Here is a 12,576-nt window from a genome sequence, read left to right on the forward strand (position 1 = left end):
TAAACTCTTTGAATACTGAGTTAGTTTGGACCACAATAACAATAAAGCGAGAGGGTTGTCACCTGCGTACATGCAGGAATTGAGTCCCACGCGACGATAACAACACACGCTAAAAGCGCAAAGGCTCATGGGTAGACGCTTGTTTGTGAACGATGACATGCTATGGCCATCTAACGCATGCGCAGGTGACGACATCCCCGCTTTAAAATAGTTTTTCAACTTTTTATTTTTGACTTTGTATCATGATAATTTCATAGGGCAATCACTTTGTAGACCACAGTTGCTTTATGTTAACAAAAATTTGAAATTTGGCTCACTGTAATAATTACAATTATTTGCATGGAAGGTTAATCTATTATGGTAATATCTGCCAAAATTTGGGCCCACTGCAGGTTATATATTGAAATGTTCAATTCTGATTACATCTGATTACAATGTTCACAGTGCTGACTGACAAGCTATTTAACAGCTATCTTCGTTGTAAAAACATTTCTTTTTCAATACCAAACAATTGAAATGTGCATTTTCAAACTAGCACGGACTGCAGCTGAATTCATGAAAAGTAAAGACAAGTTCCCTATAATGTTTCTGTAATTTGCAACAAATTATGTCTTTCTTTTTTTTACTAAGTATTACAATATGATGAATATCAAAACAATGTTCTTATTTCAACTGTTTTTCATTATGCTACCAATAACTACCTTGTGATTAGGAGCAAGCACCAATAACAGAAGTCACCATCTTCAGCATACATGTACACATAAAATCACGTTCAACTGGTTCCAACCAGTTTTAACCAGTTGTCAAATGGATTTAAAGCAGGCTGGAGGTGACTACACGCAACTGGACTGAACAGGTTTGTAAAACAAACTGATATATGAATAACAGACAGCTACCTTTGAACGATTGAATTAACATCACGAATGGAGTTCTGAACAGCCGACAGGAGAGTCGCCAACTCAACGGGTGATCCACTCGTGGATTTAATACGAAGATGATCCAAATTGGACGATAGAAGGGAGACTGCTTCACGAAAAGAAAATCTTGCCAGAACGGACACCGAGTCCACATACTTATTGCACGATGCCACATATACAGCAGTAGCATCACAGAGTTCAATGACCTGCGAGTAGTCGCCTCTTTTTAATATCGTTCCCAGTCTGTTCTCTATAGTGTCAGCAAGAGATGTGAGTGTACTTTTCGTAACCTCTCCAATTTCAGACAGGTCAGCGGAAGGTCTCTTTCGCAAGGAGGCTCTCACAGAGACACCAGATTGAAGCAAGTTTGAACTGTCCACAGGAAGTACTGGTTTACAGTTTGGAAGTAAAGGCTTTCCGTGTTTAGGGCTTTGTTTTTCTTCATCAGTTGAGTGTGTCGGGCTAGTCACTGTTTTGTTAGATCTCTTTTCATGTCGAGGGCTTGTTACAGACCTCACTTGCCTGCTGGGTTTTGGGCTTGTTATAGCCGGTTTGTTACTGGGAACAGCTGGTTTTGTTGAAGATGGGCTGGGTTTTGAAGAAACCATTGGTTTAGGAGCAACCTGTGGAGGCGGTGGCCCAGATGGAGGGCTTGGTGGTCGAAAGATGGGAGGTGCACGTTCCCAATCTTCAGGGCTTTCCACTTTTTTGGATGACTTCTTGGAGTGTGATTTTTTGCTTTCACGATGGGATCTTTGTGGTGACTCTGTGCTTGATTTTCGAGATCTACTTCGTCTAGGCTTGGGTTGCACGTTCTCTTCTGCATCCAGAGAACTCTCATCCTCTTCACGATGCGAAGGCAAATCAAAGCTTGAAGAAGGAAACCGTGGCGGTGGGGTGGACACCATTTTACGCCCTCCTAACGGCGAAGGAATTTGTGTGTTTTCCTCATCACCGGTTGAAGCCGAATGTTTATGTCTTGGCGTAGGAATGGGCTTTGCACCTCGTCGATATTCCGGGGGTGTGCACTCAGACCCAGAACTGGAATCAAGACTACGTCTCTGTGCATACGGAGAGTCTTTAGATGCAGAAGATGAACTGTCCATGCTCCGTTGTCTGATTGCAGGGCTTGAAGTCGATCTAACCATATGTGATGACGCAAGAATATCCCCTCTGAGATCCTTCTCAGTGTCACTTTTGCATTTCTTAATTGCGTCTTTTTTTAGACTATATCCCCTCCTCGCTGTGATAGGCAGCGGCAATGCCTTCTGAGGGTACCGTCCAGGTGCTTCTCCAAAGTCACCTGCATTTACTGATCCTATACTACTGCTGATTCCACTTTCCTGACTCGCACATTTACTTTCGGTGCTAGTGTTTCCGGCTAAATTCATACACGAATTCAACTCCTGATCAATACTGGCAAATATCTGTTTAATGTTCTCACCCTGACCTTCATCGCGCTGTGCTTCACCGTTCCCAAAATGTTCTTTATCCTTCTTGAGAGCGTAAGAAGTAGTTCTCTCAGGCGGTGCTGGACCCTTTTTCCGACTTGATGAATGTTTACTTCTGCTAGTGCTGCTGCGTAAATTCTCATTTCTTCTGTTCGTGAGAGGGGAATTGTTTGTTGAGGTTCGATAACCTGAAATAAAATATACACAAATAAAACTAAAACACCACAGTAAACATAATCCAAAAAGTTTGTGTCCCTCCTCCACCAGTGTAGCGTAAGTAGCATAAAGACAGTATAATACAGATGCAAAAGAAAAAGAAAGTAACAGTTGAAGAAGCTTTCTTAGGCTCTAAAAAAATCGTTTCTGGTCAGCACATACTTCAGGTTGAAAGGCCATATTGTACTTTTTTTTTTTTTTTTTTTTTTTTTTTAACGGGAAAAAAACAGCAAAAACATCCACGAACCAGAAACAATTTTTTGTTTTTCAAACTAGTGTGTATTATATGTTGGAAATAATACAGTTATACATTCACGTTTAGAGCAATGCATTCGGTGATGTTAGTAACATGCCCCATTAGTTGTCCTATATGAGTTTATTCGACTGAGGAGTTACTTGATAATTAAATAATTGTGAATGAACATCACAATGTGTTTGGTGGGTAAACCAGGTTTATTTTAATAACATCCAAACTCACCAGAATCCTGCGGGGCCAAGGCTAGCCTTTTCTCATTCTGTAAGCCTCGTACCTTACTGGGTATGTTAGGTACTGGTTTATTGTCTTTAGTTTTCTCAACTTCTGTAAAGGGTCCAGGAAGAAAAGAAGGAAGGGTGTTGTCTCATAAATTATCACAATAAGATTGTTTTTACTATTTTTTTTTTTTTTAAATGAAGCATATACATGAACAGCTTTCATTGACCATGACAATAAGGCTCTGGTTAGTAAATACAGTTCGTGCAAACGAGTCCTACTGTCAGGTGTTTAATGATAAGCAGTATTGGTGAATATGACACAGGAATAGGTGATAAAACCATGATGTCACTTTCCAGTACTTTCATTTCAAATTTGTATCAAGACATGGATCATTGTACATTTATAGATTTTTGGAGGGAGGGGTAACAGTGATATGCAATAAAGATGGTTAATGTAGCATCCAAGAATCGTGCAGGAAAAAATGGGCTGAAAGCGGCACACTGAGCGGAGGATGGAAATAACAAAAAATCAATTAACAATATACTTACGATAACTCATAATGAATCCTACACAATTACCAATTTTCCAAGAAAGCAAAAAAATAAAACAAAAACATAAAACACACACACACATAAAAACAAGATTAATGTAATGGCGGAAATTTCAACATGCTTTACTTTTAAGATCTCAAAAAAAGCGACAAATACTAGTATGTGATTATCGAGAAGGTGCAGTTTGTTAGATTTTTAGAATTAATTAATGTAGTGGTAATGTAACTACAGAAAGCTTGTGCAATAAGCCAACTTATTCATTTGGTGAAGACTGCCACCTGTGGTCATTTTTGTGTGTTCTTTTGTTTTCATCAACAAGCTCAGTTTACCGTAAAAACTCTAATCTACCCCTCCTTTTTTGAACATTTCAATCTTACCTGGCACCTGAGCTGTTATGGCCATAAAGTATTAAATCTTTCTTCAATGCTAAGTTTATCAAAATTACTAATTTCTTGATTAAAAAAAAATATCTGCCATTTTACCACCCAAATCAATGCCAAAAGACCATACTACAACATGGGTAAATCTCTTCCATGTTGCGTTAGCCATTCAGTGAGGTCGCTGAACCCTCATTAGCATATTTAATTGAGCTATAGTAATTTGAACACATTGGCACCATCCAGCATTCTGATTAGTTAAATTGACCTATGAGGTCAAAGAACACAGTTTAAGGTCAACTCGTGTATGGTAAAAAAATGGCGGATATCGTATCGCATCAAGCATTTGCATGAAACCAAAAATATTCACTTACGATGTAACTGAGTTGAATTTTACTTGCATATCATAACAATCCAACAAATGTTATGATAATCACAAACAAACACCTTGATTTGCAAGGCAAGTAAAGTATTCACTTGAGCTAGTATGATCTAAACAATGGCATTGGTATTCTTGCTTGCTTTATTTTAAACTTCTTAAAACCAATGCATATTACCGTATTTGTCTTCAATTAGGCACCACTTTGTTACACTTTCATTTTGTGGTGGCGCTTATTTGTGGTTAAATTTGGGCAACTTTGTTTCAAATGGCACTTATTTCAAGCACTTCAAGTTCCAGTACCGGTAACTGTGTTTCATCAAGCCATTGTTCTTGCTCCATTATTGGCAATATTTTACATTACAGTCTGACGCTTAGTCACTGTAGCCTTTATTTTAAATACTAAGTAAATGACCTGTTTTCAGACAGTCTAGAAAGTTATACAAAAATTATCATCCTTTAGAAAACATTTTGCTGTACGATCAACAGAAAAATAAAACAAACACAAATGCATCACTTCGTAGTAAATGATCACGATAGAGAAATCTGGTCATGCTGCATTCCACATTTACGATTATTACTCCATAGTAATTATAATAATGTACAAAAAATAAAATGCAAGTAAAATTCAACTTAATTTCATCGTAAGCGAATGATTCCGGTCGCGATGCAATACGATATCTGCCATGCTTCCTGTGTCGGAGTTGACCTGAAACATGTTTTTTGACCTGATAGGTCAAGTCGTTAATATTCCAATCAAAATGCTAGATGGTGCCAATGTGATCAAATTACCATAGCTCATTTAAATAATGTATGAACGCAATGCGGCAGAGATTTGCCGATGTTTGCGATCTTTTGGCTTTGATTTTAGTGGGAAAACTACATGATTTTTTTTTTTTCAATCAAGAAATTAGTTATTTTTGGAGAGTAAACTGAGCATTTAAAGAATATTTTAAAACTGTTTACTGTGATAACAGCTCATTTGAAACGGAACATTTTTGCGTAGTTTTAATTTTGTGTTTATGGACTTACTGCGAAATTCACTAAATTAAAAACCACGTGGATATTTTCTACTTCTACAGTAAACCAAAGAGACATAAGGATTATAGACAGATTTCTTAAAAATTGTTAGAAACAAAACCAAATTTTTTGCATAAAAGCCCATTGTACAGTAACAGTGAGCAATTGTGTCTATCGCTATTAACCGGTAATCGATCCACCGGCCACAATTCACGTTCATTACGTAGCAAAATTTCAACTCCGTCTGGCGCTTAATTGGGGTGTAAAATACGATCTTTTCGTGGCACTGGTGCCCAATTGAAGGGGGCGCTTAACTGAAGACAAATACGGTACATTGAAATCACTTGTCATGAGTATTTTTTGTTAATATTTGGAAGTACCAACATTTTTTTGACTAATTTTACAATTTCGATTCACCTATTTTAGAACCAAATTAAGGCCTTTCACTCTTCCCTTTTCAAATTCATATGCATCACATATCTGTCTTTTTGTTTGTCACTTACCCTCTCCAATGCTGGAATTTTGAAACATTGTGTTTAGGTCATCATGGATTTCATCAAACGTCGGCCTCTCTGACGAATTCCACTTCCAGCCTATGAAGACAAGTACAGAGATCAACGTGATAGTGACCAACTAAAATCCTGATGTAGTAATTTTGGCTGCCAATGCAGTATACAGGTAGCTACATGTATAGTTGAAAATGACAATAATTTCTTCAAATAGTAAATCTCTATTTAGAACCTCATCTGGACAAGTGTAGTGGCTAAAAGGTAAAGGCTTAATGAAAACATTGCTCACATAACAAGGTAAATTGAGTTAGCCACACATGGACAAGGGTGGTCAGGAGTACTTGTAGTAGAAATGTTAGGAAGGCGACGGGCAAGCATTGAACAACTTGGATTGCTCATCTCTGACAAAAATCAATAAAATAACACTGTATATCCAAATATGGGGAAAACATTGATTCACATGCAATTGTGTTCAACAAATCTCGTTTGACCTCAAGCAGAGAGGATACCTGATACACAACACTAAAATCTAGCACTCACATTTCTTCATCAGTTTATAGACTTCCGCCGGACATCCATTGGGTCTTTCCATTCTGTAAGATTTCTCCAACATCTCATACACCTGTGTTAGCTCCACACCGGGGTACGGTGACATGCCATATGTGGCTATCTCCCATAGTAACACACCAAACGCTGTAAAGAGAAAACATGCCAAACAATGAACACTTGAAAATGGAAATATCCACCATTATTTTCCTTTATCACAACTTTTAAAAATCTAGCCCCTTATTAGTGAGAATTTTGAAATGTGATCAGTCAAGCCATGTCATAGATACATGTATGGCTCAAAAAGAGTATTTGTTAAAACAAAATGGCAACCTGTTGGCCATGTTGGATCACAACCAAACTTGGAAAACAATTACATCCAATAGATGATTCTCACAATTGTGAGATAGCCAAACGGAAATGGGATAAAATCAGTTGACAACTTACCCCAGACATCAGACTTAATGGAGAATTTATTGTAAGCTAAACTCTCTGGAGCAGTCCACTTAATAGGAAATTTAGCACCAGCTTGCGCAGTATATGTATCACCAGTCATGAGACGTGCTAGGCCGAAATCTGCAACTTTGACACTGTGGTTTTCCCCAATAAGGCAATTCCTAGCAGCTAGATCCCTGCAAACAAATGTATGCGTGCATGAATATATAAGGAATGGGAAATTCCTGGTTATATTTAACTTAACCTTTTTACCACCAGACTTTCTTGCCCAAATGTTTCTACACTTTTTTCTTATATTTTTCAATATTTCTGGAAATGAACCCTAATATTGGAGCCAACAGATAAAATTTGAGTCGATATTTTTACTCAAGAAATTTGCCTATTTTTGTCTCAAGGAATGTCCAGACTATGAATGGGACTATTTTCTGAAATTGTGACGAAAAGAGGGAACTGGTGGTGAATGAGTTAAGCCGATTTTTGTGAACTTAAATAACAACTACTGGGTACTTGAATATGGCTGCCAGTCAGCCATTTTGAATCTGATTGAGAGCACATGTCACCATCATGTATCAACTATGTACCAAGTTAAACAACAGAGAAAATGCGATGGAAAAATTGCACCATATCACAAAGCTATGGGACCCACAAGTACAAGTGGGAAATTATGTTCACTCAAATTAAGAAATTATAGAAAATTATAGATAAAAATATGCAAAATGTTTCACTGTCATTTTGGTGCCACTCACCTGTGTATGAAATTTTTCTCTTCTAGGTATGCCATAGCGGACGCAACTTGAGTAGCCATATACATTAGTGTGACGGCTGACAGTGTTTCTTCATTATTTTCTCGTAGATAGTCCAGTAAATTACCGTGTGGCATAAATTCTGTAATTATGTAAAATGGCGGCTCTCTAGTACAGACGCCTGAAACAGGAAGTAATACAATGTAGTCAATCAAAAGGTCTCTAGAGGGCGCTGTTTAAAGGTCACAACCGCCATTTTTATTATGAGCTTAGTTTAAAGATGTCACAAATTACACACAAAGACAGTACACTAAATATTCAGCTGTCTTGATATCGGCCGCATATTTTCGAAATCAACACTTTTTATTCTTGCGATAACAGTATTATCTTTCAGCAAAAACTTATAAAATATATATAACTCATCAAATATTGATTGCAGAAAGCTCAGAGATAACTCTTATTATTGCATCTTGTGAATGAAAAGAAACTCTTTTGATATATTTGTGTTCAATGATGAATAATTAAAAAAAATAAACAATGTTTTTTCTTCTCTCTGTTTGCCTTATCAATATCAACATTTCCTACACCTTGGCTATTTTGATCAAGAAATAAAAGGGCGCCCTCTAGTGGTTTATTGAAATCAAATGCACTTCACTGCAAACATACACCTAAAAATTATTTCATCAGGTTATGATATATTACCTAGTAATTGCACAAGATTAGGGTGTTTTATTTCCTTCATGACGCTAGCTTCTTTAAGAAATTCTTCTACTTGCATAGTTTCTTCCTGAAATAGAAACAAATACATGGTATATCATCAGAATTGTTAAGAAATGAAGGCGACTTTAGCAATCTCAACCCCACAAATCCAGAATTTGTCACCGCCAAAACTGTGGTACAACATTCTGCTTACTGTGGAATACTTTATTTTCACTGGAATTAATTTTCGCTGAAAAGGCTTTTTGGGCGTTTTGTTTGGAATTTATTTTCACTGATTTTTGATGAGTTTAATGTGAAATATAGGGAAAAAAGTATATTCGCTGGATTTTATTTTCACGGAATCATCCCTTCAGCGAAAATAGCGAAAATAAATTCCGAGCGAAAATAAAGTATTCTACAGTATTTCTAAAATTGCGATGTTACTTTTGAACCTAAGTTGACATAATTCTTCATTGTTGACTGGTCTTGGTCAAACAATTTGAAAAAAAAAAATTAGCAAAACTCACACACATTTGATTGTGTTTTCATTAGAATTCCTTATAAATATACATAAACTGAACAAGATTGAATTTACATTCTTATCAACTTGATGAGATTACCAGCTGATATCGGTTGTTTGTAGAGCAGGTTTATACTAATAACGTCATGGGTAGTATCGTAAAATCTGTATTAGAAGCCGCATCCCTAATAGAAGTCACACATACTCTTTTTGAATAATTATCCCGAAAATTCATCATTTCTCATATGTGTAGATGCTCTAATAGAAGCCGCATCCCCTCTGTTGCATTGCACCATTTTAATAGAAGCTGCCGTTTTTAATACAGATTTTACAGTATTATCAATGAACTGATGGTGGGTGAATAATACAAGTCCATAATTAACTACGGTAATTTATATTTTGTTTAAAGCTTTCATTATAGGGTTTAAAAAGTAGAAAAGCAAACACCAATCATTTAATATAGGTTTATTTTGTCATCAGTTCAGGACCACAAAAAGAAACGGGTTTCAAATCAATATAAAGTTGCAACATTCAGTGAGGCATTCACAAACTCAGATGCACTCAGATTAATTGTCAAAAGTGCCAGCGGTGTTAAATCACTCTTATTTGCTCCTACCAATCTAGAGTGCGAAGATAAAGCATAAAAGAAGAGATCTCACAGCAAGATACAACAACAAATTATTGTATCCAGCAGAGACCAGGCAGATCAGTTATGCCATGTGTGAAATCAGAGAAATGAAAAAAATTTCAATGGCATCTGAAATTACAACACGGAATCCAATAAAACCACAGTTAAATTTAACAGTAAAACGTTAATTTTCCTATGCAGTGGATCTGTAATACACTGTTATTTTTAAGTGTTTCTTTTTGCAGGTCTCAAGCAAACAAATGCTTGACAGAGTTTCATAGAATGAAATTTCTTATTGAATACCGTATGTTCTCTGTAATAAGCACATCTCCAATAGAAGCGTACACAAGTCCCAAATCACATTTGTTGTTTACCGAAACATTAAAATATTAATTATTGTAACTATAGACACTTGTCTGTAATTTACGATAAGCAAATGTGCTACTAATAGAGCAAATAAAGTATATGGGGAAATAGTTTCACTTTGGACAAAAAAAATTTGTTTTTACAAATTTTTATTATTATTTGGATTCATATTGAATACCATAATGTCACTGAAGTTTCTGAATTTTTTGCTGATGTAAATTTTTTTTTTATTTTGCATACAATGGCATGGACCCATGATAATGTGTGAATATGGAGAAAATGATAATTATAATTTGGTCCGAACAGAGAACAATGTACATGTGCAAGAAATCAAAACAAATCCATATCACATGGACTTATCTGCTAGCATCAATTTCAAGCAAGTATTTTCTGATGTCAATGCTGGATCTCATGGTACATACAATGTATGTGTGAGTAGATTCCACATCAACTGTTCACTGCCAGATTTCACATATTTTGTAAAAGGCGGGGACCGAACAACCGCCACAAAAAATTGTACATTCAATTTTCAATTTGAAATGTCAAAATGATGATTTTTTTTTTAGAGGAGAATATTGGATTGAGATACTTTGACCATCATCTATTAAGCATGGAAATACTTTAGAAAAACTTATTCATTTGTTGAATCTAATGTTTACATGCTACTATGACCTTTGATTGTCATGTTTTTACATTTGATTTCATGCATAACACAGATTCTTGATGTGAACGGATATTGTTATGTCAATTTCATATGCTCACCTTTAGCGTTTTAACAGCTATAGTTTTATTATGCTTCTTCCAGATGGCTTCATAGACCTCCCCATACTGCCCGCCTCCCAGTTTATGCTTCATCACGATTTCAGTTCTTTCAATCTCCCAGTCATCAGGTTGCGGGGATAATCCGTAAATGGTGGGTTTGTTTCTCTTAGGTGCTGGATAATGCAGCGTAGTGATGAGTCCATCAGCATTGATGGAGTGGTGGTGCACCAATTCAGGCAGGGTGTTGAAACGACTATCGGGCGTCACAAAGACCTGCAAATACAAAGTGCCATTGATGATTCATTATCTTTTTTAAATGCAGTAGACCTCCCTCAACAAAACAGCAAATTACAAAATGCTATTAAAACAAACTTATCTATAACAGACAGAGTAAAGATTAGTGATTATTGTATATTGTAAATAGAACACAGCAGATATGCTTGCACACATCAGTCTCAGAGATGAGTGAACTTCACATGTACAAGTGCATGGGCAATCATTTGCTCAATTGGTTTCTTTTTAGCTAAATACGTTGTTTATTATATGTATGTGCACAAGGTAGATTACACAATGTGGAGTATTCTTGTGAAGGGCAGCTCATGAATTTACAACAACCAGTGACTGAAGGGACATGGGGCAGTGGCTTTGATCTAGTATAGTAGTAATCCTCCTTAATAGTATACGTTGTATGTCATTATTTTTTTATTAGTCATCTCATAAATTATATAGTTTCTGATTATTGTGAAGAAGGGAAGCCAATTATTAAAAGCCAAGACAAGATTGACATATTAATTGTCAAAACAAATTACTCAAATGGTTAATATTCCTCTATTGAAAGAAGGAAATGCAATTTTTTTATCTACATGAAAAAAGATTTCAAACATAATTATGAGTAATATATACTGTAAAACATGTTGAAAAAACAATATGCAATTTTAGCAAATTGTGGTAAAATGACATAATAGCAAAATGCTGATTTAGCGAATCTCTCTTGTCATTGTACATTTCCTATTTTCACAATACTTGTCTGTCACGTGCCAAAACAAATGGAAGTTATCACCACCATAAAAACAAAGAAAAACTATATATCAGTATCACTTCATTTATGTTATTTATTCATATTATTTTCATTGAAATAATGACCACAATGAATACGTTTATTTTTTTGTGTCAATTTACTTTTCAATAAAGTGTATCTATCATGTCAGTACGTTTTCTTTGTGTTTAAAAAGTGTGTGTGGAGAAAAAAAGACGTTGTTTGGTGGCCATTTCGAATTTATAATAAAGTCATTAGCAACATCTTGAATTAGCGAATCAGTTCTCTCGCTAAAAAGACATGCTCACAAAAAAGACATGTTTTACAGTAGTCAATCATGAATATATTTTGAAATTTTAATGAAAACAAACCTTTCCATCTGAAGCATTGCTAATTCGATAATGATAAACTCGTCCTTCATAGCGTAGTGATATTGACAGCTGCCCGGGACTACTTTCACTGTCACGAACAAGAAAACTGCCATCAATGCCACTACTGAGTAAATACTCTGCGGCATTACGAGATATTCTACCATGATACCAGGAATGTTTTTCTAAACTATCGGCTGGTGATACATACGATGAAGGAACCCATCCGGTCCGGCCATCTTTGGCTCTGGCCTCTACCCATTCACCGCTCTTATTGTACGTCAAAATCTGTACATGGGCACCTGCGTAGCGAAAGAAGGTTACTAATATTACATATGAACAAGATTACAGCAAGCTATCCACATGCATCATTTTCAACATATAAACATATTTCATTTCTAGAACAGCCTTGAATCCAGTTATTCAAAATATTTATCTCAGCGACTCAAGAACGGTCTTCTGAATCTCTACATACATGTAAATACATAAATGGCCAGAATTCTGTGACATCATTGATTGGCTGTCTCGATCACTTCAGTACATCACCATGAGAAGTC

The 12,576-nt window shown here is 36.0% G+C and overlaps 1 protein-coding gene across 3 annotated transcripts in view; it reads right to left on the reverse strand.

Annotated features, from left to right (window-relative positions):
* Positions 1-201: 201 nt before the first annotated feature.
* Positions 202-12,576, reverse strand: part of LOC100374571 (uncharacterized) — a 49,717-nt gene continuing 37,342 nt past the window's right edge. The window contains exons 3-12 of one of the 3 annotated variants that reach the window (XM_078008546.2): positions 12,023-12,321; positions 10,616-10,888; positions 8,343-8,427; positions 7,644-7,821; positions 6,889-7,073; positions 6,436-6,588; positions 5,890-5,979; positions 3,608-3,625; positions 3,063-3,164; positions 202-2,556 (exon numbers count right to left, since the gene is read on the reverse strand). In XM_078008546.2, the coding sequence (XP_077864672.1) occupies positions 893-2,556; positions 3,063-3,164; positions 3,608-3,625; positions 5,890-5,979; positions 6,436-6,588; positions 6,889-7,073; positions 7,644-7,821; positions 8,343-8,427; positions 10,616-10,888; positions 12,023-12,321 (3,047 nt within the window). In that variant the 3' untranslated portion in view covers positions 202-892. The remainder of the gene's footprint in view (positions 2,557-3,062; positions 3,165-3,607; positions 3,626-5,889; positions 5,980-6,435; positions 6,589-6,888; positions 7,074-7,643; positions 7,822-8,342; positions 8,428-10,615; positions 10,889-12,022; positions 12,322-12,576) is intronic. The other 2 variants (XM_085491797.1, XM_085491798.1) reach the window with 2 other exon arrangements.

This window comes from Saccoglossus kowalevskii, chromosome 17 (genome assembly GCF_978046115.1).
Source record: "Saccoglossus kowalevskii chromosome 17, keSacKowa6.1, whole genome shotgun sequence".
NCBI lineage: Eukaryota > Metazoa > Hemichordata > Enteropneusta > Harrimaniidae > Saccoglossus > Saccoglossus kowalevskii.